The sequence below is a fragment of the Sciurus carolinensis genome, chromosome 4, assembly GCF_902686445.1.
Source record: "Sciurus carolinensis chromosome 4, mSciCar1.2, whole genome shotgun sequence".
NCBI classification, from domain to species: domain Eukaryota; kingdom Metazoa; phylum Chordata; class Mammalia; order Rodentia; family Sciuridae; genus Sciurus; species Sciurus carolinensis.
Window position 1 is genome coordinate 53,979,085 of NC_062216.1, and position 18,853 is coordinate 53,997,937.

Here is an 18,853-nt window from a genome sequence, read left to right on the forward strand (position 1 = left end):
TCTCTCATAGGCAGAAGCTAGAACAAAATAAAGGAAAAAGAGGGATAAAGGATGTCATAAAGACACAGGAGAGATCAGTTGGGTAGAAGAAGATCAAGAGGAAAGGAGGAGGGATAGGAAAGGGGAACAAATGTGGAATAAATTTAACAAAATCATGCTATATGCATCTATAAATATGCCACTGGGAATTCTACCATTACGCATATGTAAAAAGCACCAATCAAAAATAACTAAATAAATGAACAAAATAAGATCAGTAAAGGAAGGAGAATAAGAAGATAAAGAAGGGGAGGGAAAGTGATGGGAGGGACAAGGAATGAAATAGAATAAACAAATTTCAAGTATGAATGACTCTGTCAAAATGAACTTAACTACTAAGTATAATTATAACACTCTAAAAAAGAAAACGAGTGTCTGGGAATATAGCTCAGTGGTACAGCATTTGCCTAGCATGTATGAGGCCCTGGGTTTAATACCCAGCACTGCAAAAAAATTTTTAAAAATCTACAAAATGATATAATATATGTTCATTTTATATATATTTTATATACAAAGAAAAAGAAGAGAGATGAGAGCAAAAGCAAAAACCTTCAATTGAATTTGAGCATATTAAAATTCATGACCATGACTGCCACTGGCAAAAGAAGAAGGGAGATATGACAGGAGAGGGGAAATGAGAACTTTATCATTAAGGTTTGATTTCCTTTTTTAAGAAATCTAAAAGAAAAAAATAAATAAAATCAAAGCAATCAATTATAAATATCTTACTTGAACCAAAGATGACTTGACACTGCGCATCATAATACTGGCACATGCCATTGTAACAATAGGCTTTGTTATTCTGGCAAGGAAATCCATTCTGAATAAAAACATCTGGCTGACAGAACTGAGAAGAACCATTGCAATACTCTGGAACATCACATTCATTGGTTTTTCCTCGGCATAAAGAACCTCCTGGAAGGAACTAGGGTAACAAGATTTACATTAAATAGTAATATATCAGGACAGTTTCCACAAATAAGTCAAATTTGAAATCACAGTATCTTTACATACTTTTACATCTATGAAAGGTTTTAACAACAAAAGATTAAATAACTCAATAGAAAAATAAAGACCAAGTAGACAATTCATGTTTTAAATATGGAAAATGAAAAACATAATTTTAATGGTAACTAAAAGAAATGCAAATTAAATAAAAACACATAAACACTTTACGCCTATTGCACTAACTAGGATATGGTGCTTGCTAGTAACCAACATGAGCATAAAGAAAAAAGTATTTGATAATATTGTTGACAGAAATGTAGACTGGCATATTTATGGAAGATATGTAAAATATTTATCAAAAGTTTTAATATGCATATTCTGGTCCAATGATTTCTCTTATAGGCAATAACTGGAAGCAAACTAAATGTCCAGCATTAGTTAACTAGATAAATTATGGTTCCCATACAAAGGAATACTCACTATACAACCATGTAGAACTATAAAGGGGGAAAAGTCCATGATATCTTATTGGAAAGAATGGATAATAAAAATATGTGTATCTATATTTACCTACTTATATACTAAACCCTTACATTTGTACAGAAAAAAAGTAACTAATTCAACAATAAATTATCAACAATGGCAACCTAAGGAGCATAGAATGATAGTCTTTCATTTTCTACTACCTATACTTTGGTATTGTTGAATTATTTTTAACAAGCATACATTACTTTAAAAATTAGGAAAAAAGTTTCTACTTAGAAAAAAATTCCTATAGGACATTTATCATAAAGGAATATGCTTAAAATTGTAAATAAGTGGTAAAATATAATCATATTATTCATATAATAATAATAGCCCTCCTAGATATCTCAGAAAAAAAAAATTTTTTTTCATTTTTGATTTTGAGACAAGGTCAAGTTGCCCAGACTAGCCTTAACTTGCAACCCTCCTGTCTAAGCCTCCTGAGTAGCTGGTAGTACAGGTATACACCACCACACCTGGCATCAGAAAACAAACTTTGATATATAGATTTTTCTTTTTTTATTTTTGTTGTTCCAGATAGGGAGGAATTCCTTACCCGACAGTCTTTACAACAGTCACCATAAGCACATTCAGCAAATGATTTAAGTTTACATGTACTTCCTTCACAACAAGGGTCCAATTCACATTCCTGCAAATAGAAAATGACTGTCAATAAAACAAATGAGTTATTAACATTAATATTCATTACTAAAATTCTTTTCTTATATCCTGCCTATATCAATTACTCTCCACAAACAGTCACTAACTACTGGATTTATCAGTATCTCTTTAGGTATAGTATTTCAGTTTCAATAGATTGGAAAAGACAGAAATAGTAGAGTATGAGCCTTACGTCTGCTCAGACAAGCAAATAAAATACTATAGACACAGTGGCTTAAATGACAGAAATTTGCTTTCTCACAGTTCTGGAGGCTAGAAGACCAACATCAAGGTTCTCACAAATTCAGATTCTGGAAGACCTGGCTTACAGACAACTCCCTTCTGGTATGCTCCCATGGACTTTCCTCAGTGCGTGCACTCAGAGAGAGGGCAAGTGAGATGTCCATTATCTCTTCTAAAGACACTAATCTATTGAATCAGGGACCAACTTTTCAGTTCTTATTTAACCTTAATTATTTCCTCAGAGACTCCCCTTACCAAATATAACCACACTGGTGGTTATAGCTTTGCCACATTTTGGGAATACACAAATATCCGGTCAATAAGAATATGCTTAATGATTACAGAGAAGTAGGAATCCATGAATGTATTTCTCTATGTGTTCAGGGTCTGACTTCTCTTTTGGGTGGCTCTTTACCCTAGATGGGCACTCCTCTTTTTTTTTTTTTAATTCTGGGGATTTAATCCTGGGCTTACACATGTTTAAGTACATACTGTACCACTGAAATATATCTTGCTTGGCTTCTCTCACCACACTTTGGGTTACCACGGTTTGTTCCCCATTACCCCCTTATCCCCATCCTCCCACCCATATGAAAACATTCTCTTCTGTGTTAATATAGCAACATCAGTGTCCTGGGTTTTCTACTGTGCTGCAGCATTATAAGATATCGACAGTGGGGGAGACTGGCAGAGGAGTACCTGCGACTCTTTACCATTTTTGCAATTTCCTGTCAGATTATAATCATTTCATAATTAAAATGTTTCTATTTTTTTCTTTTTAATTAACACATAATAATTGAACATATTTGTAGGATACAATGTGATATTTCCACATATGTATACTGATCCAGTCAGGGTAATTAGCATTACCAATTCACAATAAAAATTATAAAATAAATGAACTGCAATCTATGCCTTATAACATGCCAAAATAAATAAGTCAAAATGAACATTGGACCAAGCTGTAACAACTAAAATTATAAAACTTCTAAGAGAAAATCTCTGCAATTTTGGAGTAGGCAAAGAGTGTTTAGATACACTATTAAAAGCACAATCCATAAAAGCATAAAATTCATAAATGATAAAATGGATTTAATCAAAATGTATAAGTTCCGCTCTTCAAAAGATAGTTACGTTAGTCAAAAGGGAAGCTACAACTTAGAGAAAATATTTGCAAATCAAATATAAGACAAATGACTTATATCCAAAACATGTATTCTCAATACTCAATAATAATTAGTTAACCAAATTTTAAAATGGAAAAAAAAGCTAAACAGACACATCACCCCAAGATACACAAATGAAAAAAAAAAAAAAAAAACTTGAAAACATATTCAACACCCTTAGTCATTAAGGAAATGCAAATTCAAACTTTAACGAGACTTTACTTCCCACCAAGCAGAATGACTAAAAATGAAAAGGACCCCTTATGAAGTACTACTGAAGATTTGAAAGAACTCTCACACATTCATTGTCACACACTGATGCTGGGAAAGAAAAATGGCATTACCACTTTGAAGAGCAATTTTTAAGTTTATTGAAAAGTTAAACATAGAACTACCATAGGACCAAGTCATTCATTCCTAGTTATCTACATAGGAGAAATAAAAACCTAAGTTCAACAAAGACTTTTATGTGACTGTACACATGAGCTTTTTTTGTAACAGCCCCAAACTAAAAACAGCTCGAATACCCAATGACAGATAAATACATAAGCAAACTGCAATATTCCCACAAGAGTTATCAACAAACAGTAATAAAAAATTAATAAACTGGACCAGTTACAATATGAATGAATCTCAAAAGAAAACTATGCCGAGTAAAAGCTGCAAGACAAAAATAAAGTCATTTCGTTTATATAAAATTCTAGGAAATGCATACTAATATATAATGACAGACAGAACAGTGGTTGCCTAAGAAAAGGAAACACAAGCAAGGGTGCATAGAAGTGATTGCCAAGAGACATAAACAACTTTTGGGGATGATGTTAAGTTCATGCTCTTAATTGTGGTGATAGTTTCAAATACGTATGAATATGTCAAGATTTATCAACTTGTGTATTTCTAAAATGTACACAGTATTGTTGAGTAATTCCACCAAAATAGCCTATTTCTTCCCCCATTGTTTTGCCTTAGTCAGTCTTCTCTCTTTCCTCTAAAACTCAAAACTCTGCTTCCTCCTCCCAAGGAAGGAAGGAAGAAAGGAAGGGGAAAAAAAAAAGGCATAACACACATCATTGTCACCTTTTCCTAGAAACAAACTGACTCTAGCAGACACTTCCTATCAGACCCTCACTGGTCATTTCCCAATCACTTCCCTGGTTTATCCTTAAAAGATTCTGTTTATCTTTGTTTGCCCTTTAAAAAAATACATTTTTTTGTTTGATTTTGAGGTCCTTGCAGAATTCTGAGATCAAAGCATTCTATTTCAAGTCTTTCTTCTGAATAAAGGTTTTCTCTCTATAAATCTGCAGTTTTTATTTGACATGGTATTCAATTCTATTTCATTGAAGTTGGTAATTTTTTTTTCAAAAACACTCTGCAGGACAGACAGATGGTTTCATGAAAGAACAACAGAAATTTATAGTTTAGGTTGCTTTCACAACTGACCATTAGTGCATACAAAGTCAAATTCAGTGAAGTAGCAGAATATAAAATGAACACACAAGAGAAAATCATTCCATTTATATATAACAGTGAACTACATGAAAAGCCAATTAGGAAAACAATGCCAGTTACAACAGCATAAAAAATAATAAAATACTTAGAAATAAACTCAATGAGTTAAAAGACCTGCACCAAAAATACAAAACACTGCTAAAAGAAATCAAAGGTGATACAAATAAATGGAAAGACATCTTATGTTCATGGGTTGGAAGAATTAATATTGGTAAAATGTCCATATTACCCAAAGTAATCTACAGAGTCAATGTAATTCCTATCAAAATTCCATTTTTAACAGAAGTTATAAAAAAATTTCTAAAAGTCATATGGAACCACAAAGACCCCAACTCACCAAACCACCTTGATAAAAAAAGATAAAACTGAAGACTTTCTGATTTCAACAAAGCTACGACAGTTAAACAGCACAGTACTGACTTAAAAATAAACATACAGACCAACAGAACACAATAAAGAATCCAGACTAAACCCATGCAAATAAGTTGAATGATTTTCAATACAGATGTTAAGAATAAAGAATCCAGAAAGGGGAGTCTCTTCACCAAATCAGAAAACTGGGTATCTACAAGCAAAAGAATGAAATTGGAACCTTATCTTACAATATACACAAAAATTAACTCCATATACAAAAATTATCTCAAAATAGATTAAAGACTTAATTGAAGACCTAAAATGGTAAAACTTAACAGGAAAAGAAACACACACACACACACACACACACACACACACACACACACAAGAAAAGCTTCATAACATTGGTCTTGGTAAAGATTTCATGGGTTGACACCAAAATCACAAACAAGCAAAAATAGACAAGTAGGACTATATCAAACTAAAAGTCTCTGCACAACAAAGGAAGCAATCAACAGTGTAGAGAGTCAAAATATGGAATGTAAGAAAATATTTTCAGACCATATATCTAATAAAGGGTTAATTTCCAAACTATAAAAGAAATTCCTACAACTTAATAGCAAAAAAACAAAACAAAAACAACAACAATAAAAAAAAAAACCCTAATAACCTGATTTTTAAAATGAGCTATAGACTTAATAAACATCTCTCAATAGAAGACATAAATGGCCAACAGGTATATGAAAGGATGTTCAACATCACTAATCATCAAGGAAAATCAGAACAAAACCACAGTGAGATATAATTTCATACCTTTTGAGACTGCTATTATCAAAAAAAGAAAAGAGGTGCTTGTGAAAATGTAGAGAAATTGGAACTCTTACACACCACTGGTGGGAATGCAAAATGATAAAGCTGCAGGGAGGATCCCCCCAAAATTAAAAATGTAATTCATATGATTCCAGCAATCATGCTTCTATTTATCTAAAATAAAATCAGAATCTTGAAGAGATATCTACACAACCTTGTGCACTGAACTATTATTATCCACAGTAATCAAAATGCAGAAACAACTTAAATATTCAATGACAGATAAAGAAAATGTAGTGTGCACACACACATACACACACACACACACACACACACACACACACAAACATATACAAGAATACTATTCAGCCTTTGAAAAGAAGGAAACTTGAAAGAAGTAACATGGATGAACTTTGAAGACACTATGCTAACTGAAATAAACTAGTCACAGAGGACATAAACTAGATTATTCCACTGTATCTGCAATACCCAAATTCATAAAAGTAGTGAACAGAACGATGTTTGCCAGGAACTAAGAGAACGCAAAATGGGAAGATGCTGATCAAGGGGGCATTAAGTTCCACTTATGCTAGATGAAAAAAATTCTAGAGATCTACCGTACAACACAGTACCCATAGTTAATAACACTATATTGTAGACTTCAAAATCTATCTAAAAGGCTAATTTCACGCTAAGTATTCTCACCACACAAAAAAAGTAAAAATCTGAAAATGAACAAGTGTTTATAAATGTACGTACTGTATATTGTATATAAATATAAAAGATCTAAAAAGAAATTCACCAAACTTCTTAGAGTGACAGCCTCTACCAAGGAAAGTAAAAGATTCGTGGGGGAAATCAAGGCATGTGAGGTTGCTTTTATTAACTACTCAACAATTTTATACCAAGAAAATAAAACCTGTAATATATAGGGGAGTATTTTTAAGAGTAATTTTATAGTGAGAAAGTTCAAGTAACAAATATTAATTATCATTTCAATAAGTTTGATGGTGAAATAAACAAATGTGGAAAAAACAAGATTAACAAAATATTTAAGAAGAAAAATCTGAACCAGGCACCATTACTCATGCCTGTAGTCCCACCAACTTCAAGGCCAATCTCAGCAATTTAGCAAGGCCAAGAGCAGCTTAGCCAGACCTCGTCTCAAAATTAAAAAATTGAAAAAGGGCTGGGGAGTAACTGTGGTAAAGTGTCCCTGGGCTGGATCCCAGTACTACAAAAAAAAAAAAAAAAAAGAGCTGAGAATTTTGAAACAAGCAAGGTCTTAGGTATCCTAATCATAAATCAATTTAAAAATTAAGAGGGATATAGTTCATTGGCAAAGTACAAGTTTTGCAAGCCCAAGACTCTGGGTTCCCTCCACAGCACTCACAGCACTATAAAAAATAATAATAATTAATTAATTAATTTAATATATATTAAATGTAAACTTAAGTCTCAGCCTCCTCATATGAAAATGAAACTATTACAAGTACCAGTCTCTTTGGGTTATTGTGGGAATTATGCTCTAAAGTATTTAGCACAAGTCCCTGATACACATCAATAATGCCCTGATGAACCAACACACCTTCATCATAAACACATGCACCTTTCAAGACAGTAAAGTCATGTGGTAAAGACCAGGTGTGGACAAGTAAGAAGGAAGATGCACTTCTGGAAAAGACTGAGAATATGGTAGGACTTCCGAACAATGGAACAAGTATCTTCAAAACACAACATCAGGCCTGGGAAGAAAGGACTTAAGAAGGCATTTATACTCCAAGAGAGGAGTATGGCTGAGTATAAAAGTGGCTACAGAAGAAGAATAAAAATGTGCATGAATTTAAGGCAGTAACTTTTAACCGTCAGATAAAACCACTGATTAGTAGGTAAACCAAAGATGAATAAAAGAAGAATGCTACTTTTAGTAGTAAGAATTTTGATTTTGAAAGACTCGAGGATGGCCAGGTTCAATTTATTTTTTTTTAAATGAGTCCAACTAAATAAATATTTCTGCAACAGCAATACCAGAATGGTGGAAACTTACATGTAAACAGCCAAGTGAAAAACAGATCACTTCTTTAAATAAATAAGACAATAGCCATAAAATAAAAAATAGAAGAGTATCCATGTTTTCCTTGACTTTAATGGATGGCACCATTAGTTACATTCTGAAAAGAAGGTGACTAGTCCCAGAACATATCCACACAGATAAAATAACTATACTCATTTTGCCATTAAAGTTTATTTTAGCTCCTATGTCAGAGCCACCCAAAACCAGAAATTTTATTTTTGCAAATCTTGTGATAATTTTACAAAGCAAAAATCAAAAATTAAACTGACCTTTGGAGTACCACAATCACATTCTTCCCCAGGATCCACCAATTTATTACCACAGAATGGTGCGCTATAAGCTTCATCAGGCTTTGGAATATTAAGAAGGCAGTTTCCTCCTTTATTTAGAGTTAACTTTTCAAAGTCTTCTGCACTGCAACTGCTAAAGTTTCTCGAGCCTCTACAATATTGAGAAAAAGATCACAGTGATCACATATTTGGGATATTTTAACTGACAAGAAGTATACATTATAAATGGCAAAAAAGCTACCAAAAGTAGACAGAAATGAGAATTAATATTTATTCCTAATAAATATGGAACATTACTTCAGCTACAACAGTAATAGCTCACAAGTTTGGTTGCATTATATTGTACCTCCTTGAAAATATCTTCCATATAGATCATTTACATGGAAATCATAATTCTCAGAATCAGAAAAGATCTTAAAATTATCTAGTACTATAAAGAATTAATTTAAATCTAACAGAGTAAAAGTTCAAATATTAGAAACTAACTTTATGTTGTTCCCAATTTTTTGTCCCTATGCAGATTACATTTTTATGCCCCCATACATATTTTATTCACAGGGAGCTATATAAAAATAATGTGAATGGGCAATGCCAGTACAGATGCACTGCAGTCATCAAGAGGCAGCTTCTGTAGTACAGAATTCCAGCTATTCCTATATGACAGGTTTTCAGTTTGCGCTTTAAATGCCTTTTATGATAATTCCTGAGAACCAGGGTTAATACTTCAAAGGTTAGAAATGCTTTAAGAAACTACTCAACTTGAGCTAACCACATAAGAGTTACACAAATGCAATTTGATATGTTCTGACTTTTTTTTTCCCTAGTTATTCATTGTTTTACTCAATAACTATAACATGTTTCCAGATACTTCATTGACTATCTTTACCTTGGAAAACTAGTAGGAAATAGACCTATCTGCCAATCTTTGAGACACTCATATCACATCAAAATTTCATTAGGGGTAGTCCTATTTAGTTATTCTTTTTCTCTGTAGCCTGAACCTTTTGGTATGATATTTTTTTTAAAAGGTTGTTGCTAAGGCCAAAATCAAGGACCTTTTCCCCAATAGTTTCTTCCAGGAATTTTACTGTTTCAAGTGTCCCACCTAGATCTTTTATCCATTTTAAATTGATGTGTGTGTGTGTGTGTGTGTGTGTGTGTGCGCGTGCGCGCGCATGCGTAATTGCATGCATGCTTGCGGGTAGTAAAAAAATAAGGCTTCGATTTCATTCTTTTGCATGGGAAACCCAGTTTTTTAGCATCATTTATTGAAGGGATTATACTTTTCCCACAGTGCCCTCATTGAAAATTAGTTGATCATATATATTTGGATTTATTTCTGGGCTTTCTATTCTGTTATTTTGATCTACATGTCTGTTTTTATGCCAGTAGCATACTGTTTTGACTGCCATAGATGTCAAAATAAAAAGCTTCTTTACATTAAAAAACAATCAACAAAATGAAAAGGCAGGGATTGGGGTTATAGCTCAGTGATAGAGCACTTGCCTAGCTTAATGTACAGGTTTGATTCTCAGCACCACATATAAATAAAATAAAGGTCCATTAACACTAAAAAAATATTTTTTAAAGATTTTTTAAAAATGAAAAGGCAGGCTACAAATTGGGTGAATATTTTTGGAAATCATATAACTGAAAAAGAGTTAAAATCCAAAATTTAAAGAGAAATCACAATACTCAATTAACAGTAAAACAATGCTATTAAAATTGGTCAAAAGGTATCAAATAGTCATTTCTCAAACAAAGACATACAAATGTTCGCCAGGTAAACTCAGCATCATTAATCATCCTAGAAATGCAAATCCAAGCCACAATGAGCTATCACCTGACACCTGTTAGGTGTGGTCAAAAGCCTAAAAGATAAGTGTAGGCAAAGTTGTGAAGAAAAGGGAACCCTATGCACCGTTGGTGCAGCCACATGGAAAACAGTATGAGATTCCTAAAGAAATTGAAAATAGAACTACATACGACCCAATAATCTCTTCTCTGGCTATATACCCCCAAACAAATAAAATCGGCACCTTGTAAAGGTATCTGCATTCCCAGGTTCACCATTATTAACAATGTCATATAGAAATTATCTAAGCATCCGTCAATGGATAAATAGATAAAGAAGCTATAGTGTGTGTGTGTGTGTGTGTGTGTGCGCGCACATATATCAATATAATCTTTTCTATTAGTTTAAGCAACGGTGCCAACAAAAGTGAGAACTGTGTTGCATTATAGTTACTGAGGAAGCGTCCCTATCTATGGCTGGGTCTTATGTACATCTGAAGAACTCTAAGGAACAGACACTTTTTGCAAGACTTTTTTTGCCTCAGTAGACCTACTATACTCTTTTTTGTTAAGAAGTCTCCAGAGAAGCAGATAGTCCTGCTCCTGGCTTTTGGAATTAGAATGTAATTTGCAAAGAACTTTTTGATACTGTTAACTACTACCTGACAAGAGTTTTTAGATGTGAGATGTTGAAAGATTTCAACAGAATGACTGGCAGAGAAGGAAAGGAGAAAAAATACAATAATTGACTTTATAACAAAATACACAAAGACAATATTTTGACTCACAGAAAAATGTGATCTAGCACAAGGTTTATGACAATAACAGAAAGACTTTTTCCATATTTATTTTCTTGCTACTCTTAAGAATATTGTAGGGTGGAGTCCTTTTGGGCAATATCAATCATCCACTCATTCAACAAATATTTGTTGAACATCTGTTTGTACAGGCACAATTCTTGGTGCAAAGAATGAAACTGTGAATACAGAAGACAAAAATCTCAGCCCCTATAAAGGCTACATTCTAGTGAGTAAAGTAGACTATAAATATAGGTAAGTAAATTCAATAAATTATAAGAAGGTGACAAGTGCTATGGAGAAAAAGAATGAGAGGGTTAGAGTGATGAGCTATGGAGGGTAGGGGATTACAATTTTAAAGGGGCAGTCAGGGCAGGCACTTCAAACACTGTCACACTTCAATGGAAACTGGACATGTGGGGAAAGAACATGACACAAAGAAGGAACAGAAAATGCCAACACCCTATAGTAGAAGCCAACGTGGCATGTTCAAGGAATAAGGAAGCAAGCAAATTTACAGGAAAGTGAGTCAGTGAGGGAATGAGTAATGAGAGATACAGTCAGGAAAGATGGAAACAGGCCATTTTTTTTTTTTTTAATGTAGCTTTTTACTAGAAGTGAAATGAGGACCCTGGGGCAAGATTGGCAAAGACAATGATTTGACATGTGCTTCAGTAGGTTACTATGTTAAGCAGGAAGACTGCAAGAGGTCTCTTACGGGAATCCACTGAACAGATGATTAATCAAAGAGTGATGAAAGCAGGACGAAGTGGATGGATTATTTGTTTTAAAGCAACAGCCACCATGATAAACAGTGTGAGAAAGAGAAGTTAAGGGCTAAGGTAGTAAGAAGGAAGGTGTTACCATTAATTTACATGGGAAAGAGGAAGACTGTGGGCAGATGGGGGTTTAGGAGGAGCAGCAGGAGTATAAGGTTACTAGCTATCAAGTAATGTTGAACTCACAGTATATAATCATTCTTTGATAAGCAAAAGAGACATCAGTTTAAACAGGTCTGTAATTGTTTATTTCCTGCTGGTGATTGTTTTTAGTGTATTATCTGCCACACAGTGCATCTTTAATAATGTTTTCGGTAAGAATGTATTAATTAGGAAATAGTCATAGGAGTTATGCAGGCATATGCATATCCCTACACTTGAGTCCCTAATTAACCTACACAAAATCTACCACCTTTAAATAGGTTGTTTTTAAATAATCTTGATATTTAGTAGCTGTAACACGTTTTCTCTTCAATGTGTTCTAATGTTTGACACTACAGCAATCTACAAAAGCATGTTTCACCCACAATGAAATTGACTATGGACTGAAAATCATAACAAAAATCACAAACTTCTGATTCTTTTTAGCAGATGGAAATATTAACAGGCATTCTCTAAAACTGGCCTTCAGCAATACCTTAAAAAGCTTTGGAGACAATAACAAAGATATTCCTCCACTAGACATCCCTGGCAGACACATACAGCAATAAAAAAAATGATCCTTTTCCTGATACGTGACTTGAAGAGCAACTAAAGTGTTCCTACTCTTTCCCTACCACCTCTAGCTTCTGTTTTTATGATTTTAAACATCTCCTCTTTTTTCTCACATCTAGGTGAGTTTTCCAAAACCATGTCAAAAGGAGCTTGACAATGATTAAATGATCTACCAGGAAATGACAAAAAAAGAACAATAACCACTCAGAACTCATTATTTACATTGTTACTCATTATTTCTATGAGTAATGTGGAAACACCGGAATGTATTTTCACCATTACATCCTGATTCCAATAGCATGGAATTAGGAAGTCCAAAGAGTAAACCCTAAATAATGGTAACTAATTGAATTAAGTGAAAGCATCTGATTATGAAGCCTTTCTGATGTAGGTGACATTGAAGAGCAGAGTTAAAAAAGTCATTTTTCTCTTAGGCACCTCACACTTTCAGCAATCCAAGAACAAACCATGAGAAGAGTACCAGTGGGTCCCCAAAATATAAATACTTAAAAATTCTATTACAAAGTTATGTTACCCACTTTATTAAATAGAACTGGGTCTAAATGACTGAATTATCTGGAAGAAATCAAAATCTATTTCACCTGTATTTTAAAAGGCCTACTAAGATAAACATGAAATTAAGGATTATTAAACAGCATATAAAGTAGAGCATAGGAAATCTGTAATCAAAAACTGAAGACCTACAAGTACCCAAGCTAAGGATAACGTTCTAGTTTAGAAATTATTCATACAGAAAAAAAATTCAAATACAATAGTCTATGCATTATCAAAACGTAACATGAAGACACAAGATATTATGAGAAAAAAATGACAAAAACTACAGGTTTATTTCAATAAACTCTCCTGATATTAGAAATATCAAACAACAACCATAAAACATCTATGCTTGCTGTAGTAAGAAAGAAAAGGGGCAAACTTGAAAATTTTGGCAGGAAACTAAAATTCACAAAACAAGTATATCACATTTGGAAAATTAATCAGAAATTGGACAATGAAATACAGTAAATGAAGTTAAGAATTCAATGAGTAGGTACAAAACAGTAAATTCATACAAATATAGGAACTGAAAGATATCATAAAAATTATGATAGGAAATATATTTGAAAAAGATAAGAGACCAAGAGAAACAGTGAGTTCTACACCCCATTCACAAGAATTGCAGGAGAGACAAAAATGCAAATGTGCAGAAGGACTATATATAAGATATGAAGTGATATGTGAAGAAAATGCTGAGAATTTTCTACAACCACTGAAAATATCAAGCCACAAACTTTAAAACACCAAAAAAAATTCTAAATAGGACATTATTGAATGCATTCACAACTTGACTATGATAGTGAAACTTTAAAAAAAAAATTTAAGAAAAAATTGTGAAAATAGCCAGAGGTAAATAGATTCACTTCAGTGGAATAAAAGCCTGATGGCTAATATCTCAACAACAGAAAAATAAAAAAATAAAAAAAAGGAAAATATCAATAGGATGAAAGAAAATAACTAATGATGTAGAAAACTACATTCTACCAAAATGAGATTTTCCTACTAATATCAGGAACAAGACAAACATGCCCTCTTTACCACTTCTATTCAACACAGTATTGGACATCTAACCAGAGAAATTAGGCAAGAAAAGGAAATAAGAGTCATTCAAATTGGAAAGAAGTAAAACTGCCACTGTTTGCAGATGACATGATCATTTACTTCAAAAAACCTAAACTCCAAAAGAGAGAGAGGAGAGAGAAAGAGATCACCCGCCCTTATGCACACCCATGTGGTGGTGAAGGGTGGGGGGCCCTGTGTTAGAACTAATAAGTAAATTCAGCAAAATTGCAGGATACAAGACCAACACTAAAAATCTGCTGAATTTTTACATATTAATACTACCTAAAAAGGAAACTAAGAAAATAATGCTAATTACTGTAGCATGAAGAACAATAAAATGTTTAGGAACAAAGTTAAATCAATAAGGTGAAAGACATATACACTAAAAATCACAAAACATAGAAGAAAGAAATCAAAGATGATATAAATAAATACAAAGACATCCTGTTTTCATGGGTTGGAATAATAAATATTGGTAAAATGTCTATGTTACCCAAAGTAATCTAGAGTAAGTATAAACCCTATAAAAATTCCAATAACATTTTTAACAGAAATTTTAAAAACAATAATTCTAAAATTCACCTTCCTTATACCACAAAAGGACCTCAAGCAGCCAAAGCCATCTTGAGAAAGAAGAACAAAGTTGGAGCTCTCACACTTCCTAACTTCAATATATATATTACAAAGGTACAGTAATTAAAACAGCATGATACTTGCATAAAAATAGACATATAGACCAATGGACTGTAATGGAGAATCCAAAAGTGGGTTCATGCATATGTGGTCAACTGATCTTCAACAAGGGGGCCAAAAACACACATTGAGAAAAGTATAATCTCATCCATAAATGGTGCTAAGAAAATTGCATATCCATAAGCAGTAAAAAAGAAATTGGACCCTTATTTCAAACCATACACCAAAAATTAAGTCAAAATGAATAAGGACTTAAATATAAGATCTAAAATTGTAAAACTCCTATGAAAATAGCATAGGCGAAAAGCTCCATGACAATGGTTTTGGCAATGAATTTATGGATATGATACCACAAGAATAAGCAACAAGACAAAAACAGACAAGTGGGGTTACATCAAACTAAAAGCACCTGCTAAGCAAAAAAACAGCAATAGAGTGAAGTACCAAGTTATGGAAGAGCAGAAAATATTTGCAGACCATATATATGATAATGAGTTTATTGTTGGTTTTTTTTTCTTTTTCTTTTTTTTTTTTTTTTTTTTTTTGTGGTGGTGGGGATTGAACCAGGGTCTTGTGCATAAGAGACAAGCACTCTACCAACTAAGAGGCAAGCACTCTACCAACTAAGTCATATCCCCAGCCCCTGATAATGGATTAATATTCAAAATATATATTTTTTAAAAAACTCTTAAACTCAATAGCAAAAAAATAATAATAACTCAATTAAAAATGGGCAAGGGACTTGAACAGACATTTCTCCAAAGACATACAAAGGGCCACCAGATATATGAAAGGCTGCTTAACACTGGGGAAATACAGATCAAAACCACAATGATTTACAACCTCACATATTAGGAGAACTACTATCAAAAAATCAAAAGGTAATGAGTGTTGGTGAGAATGAAGAAATTAGAAGTGTGATACAGATGACAGATATACACACACACACACACACACACACAATAAAATGTTATTCAGCCTCAAAAAGAAAGGAAGTCCTACCATTTACAACAGACTTAGAGGACATTATGCTAAATTAAATGCAAGCCAGTCATAGAACATTGATGATGATGCATGATAATACTTGAATAAAGTTTCTAAACTAATCAAATTCATGGAAGAATAAAATTGTGGTATCCAGGGAATAGGGAAGAAAAAACAGGGAGCTGCTAATCAGCAGGTGTATGTAATTGAGTTAATAGTATACTTTTCCAAAACAGTAATATCTAGTACTGACAGCCTTCCCCAGGAAACTTCTTTTGAATTTTTTCTTCATATGATCACAAAAGTATTCTTTCAAATTGACTTTAAATTCAGTTTGTCATGTTCCAAAATGAGAGTAATCCATAAATGCCTGGAACTTGATTGGAATTAAATTTATGCCTTAATATTTAGTCTTCTAATAAAACACCACCTTTACTCAAATTATCAGTCATGACCTTCAGTAAATTTTTGCATCATCTCTAAACAAGTACTATATGCTTCCTATTAAATTGATTCCAAGATATTCAAAATTTGGGGCAAATATAAACAGGTTTCTCCCCCTCATTTTTCAAAATGATTCTAACTGATTTAATTAGGAATATTTGATTTATAACCATATTTCAATACTATTTAATTAAACACCTTGCTTTTCAAAAGGAGACAATTCTATCTTCTGTAAATAACTCCTTCCCTCTTTTCAAATATTTGTTCCTAAATCTTTTCTTTATTCATCACATTAGCTAGAACTTCTAAAACAAATTAAAGTACAGGTCAAGTATCACCTGAAATGCTTGGGATTAGTAGTGTTTCAGATTACAGAGCTTTCTGGATTTTGAAATATTTACATACCTTACCAGTGGAGTATCCCTAGTTTGAAAATCTGAAGTTTGAAATGCTCCAAAATCTGAAACGTTTTGGATGTCACATTGATGTTCAAAAAGTCTTGGATTTCAGAGCATTCTGGACTGGATGTTTGGGTCAGGGATGCTTAAGTTGGAATAGTACTGACAATGGGTTTATGGGTGTTACAGATTTTGTTTTCCCCTCCAAATCCTAACCCAGCCTGTGCCACTAGGTCTCATGCTTAGGCCTACATTCAAATAAAAGTGGCCAAAAAGGGGCACTCACAAAGATACTTCACTCGCAAAGATACTTCAATAGAAGAATAAAGTTGATTAATTTCCCTCAGTACTTATCAGGTCACCTCATGTTGCCAGTGTCCTTCTACCCCGATTCCTCTCCTACAGCTATGGTTACCCTCTCCCAGATCCAGGAATAGTTCTCTCCCTTTACATCCATGCATGCCTAGCACATTTATATTCCTTTTAGCAAAACTTTTTGGCTCTTCTCATGTGGAAAATGATGGATCACCTTACATTTGAGATCAACTTATGCTTTAAGTACAAGACTCATAAGATCATTCTCTTCTCAACATTTTAATTATATTTCTGGTCTCTCTGAAACAAGATTTACTTAGAAGAATATTTTCCAACTTGGGGCTCTGGAGAGTATTTTGTTTGAGACAGGGTCTCACCACCCAAGGATCTTGAACTGTAGGTGCTTGGTGGAATTTCTATTCTTCATATCTGGCTTAACCGGACTGTGGTAAGAGAATGAGGCCTGCTCTTTATAACCACACCAGCACCACAACAGCCAAACCTCCATAACCTGCTTTACTTTATTCCCATACCACTTGACACCTTCTAACATTCAGTATTATTAATTTATTTATTTTGCTGACAGTTTGTCTTCTCTGCTAAATGCCAATTCTGTGAAGGGCAAATCTTATCTAACTTTCTGAAATATTCCAAGTACCTTAAATAAAGTCTGGTACATTGCAGAGCTCAATAAATAACTGATAAGTGAATGAATGAAGTCAGTCCACTCCCCATTGCTTCCTATGCCACTTTACATTCCACTACTGCAGTTTCATGACATTCCTTCCTTAAGACTCTGAATGTTCTTTTGTACCCTTTAATCTCTGTCTAATCTTGCTCATTACTCATGTTTCATTTCCCTGAGTTCATGTCTTCCTCATCATCACTGCCAACCAAAGCAAATGCTAAATTTCCTTCCTTTCTTATGGGAACTCTTTTATAAACAGATAACTTTTCCTTTGTCTATTTTTTACTTGAGGATCATTTTTCACAAGTACTATTTTATTCTTCCATATCTCACTTTAAGTCTATATTTGCTCAAAAACTGTGAATCCTGCTTGAGTTTTCCCATTACACAGCATGTGATTAGAACTATACTCTCAGACCTTCAGTTAAAGAGCTAACTAGCAGATTTTTTTTTTTTTTTTTTTTTTTATTACTCTGTCTGTGCTTCAGGAGCCTGAAGGAGACAAGAAGGGGAGTGAGCACCTGGGGCCACTGATATCTCCCATATGAAATCCTCATCTGTGTCTGTTAAAGATGACCTCCTTTTATATCTAATTTTCAGTCAAGCTCAGCTTCTAAATCCCTATGGGCGGCGCTGTTGCTAAATGCAGCTCTATTTAGAACAAATGCACCAGAATGAAGACGTGGCACAAAGAAGCCCAACCACCCTTGAACTTACCATGGTTAAAAATTTTGAAAGGAGTTCTAAGATCAGATAATTGGCTCTGGACCCAAACATCCTGATTTCAAATCCGAGTCAGAAATTTGGATACGTGACCTCAGTTTCTCATCTACACAAGGACAAAGTACCTACACCTCATGAGACTAAGCAATAAGTAAGTTGATACCATTTAAGTACCCAGAAGTACCTATAAAAGAATTTAATAAATGTTTACTAATCTTTCTGCTCCTCTCTGAATTATATCCTCCTTTTATCTCTACAAACAAGGGATGGTAATAGGAATGTT

At 33.5% G+C, this 18,853-nt stretch overlaps 1 protein-coding gene across 1 annotated transcript in view; it reads right to left on the minus strand.

Annotated features, from left to right (window-relative positions):
* The window catches only part of Adam9 (ADAM metallopeptidase domain 9), a 96,959-nt gene that overhangs the window by 49,721 nt on the left and 28,385 nt on the right, over window positions 1-18,853 (minus strand). The window contains 3 exon segments of the mRNA XM_047548923.1: window positions 769-964; window positions 2,069-2,161; window positions 8,601-8,772. Of these exon segments, the coding sequence (XP_047404879.1) occupies window positions 769-964; window positions 2,069-2,161; window positions 8,601-8,772 (461 nt within the window).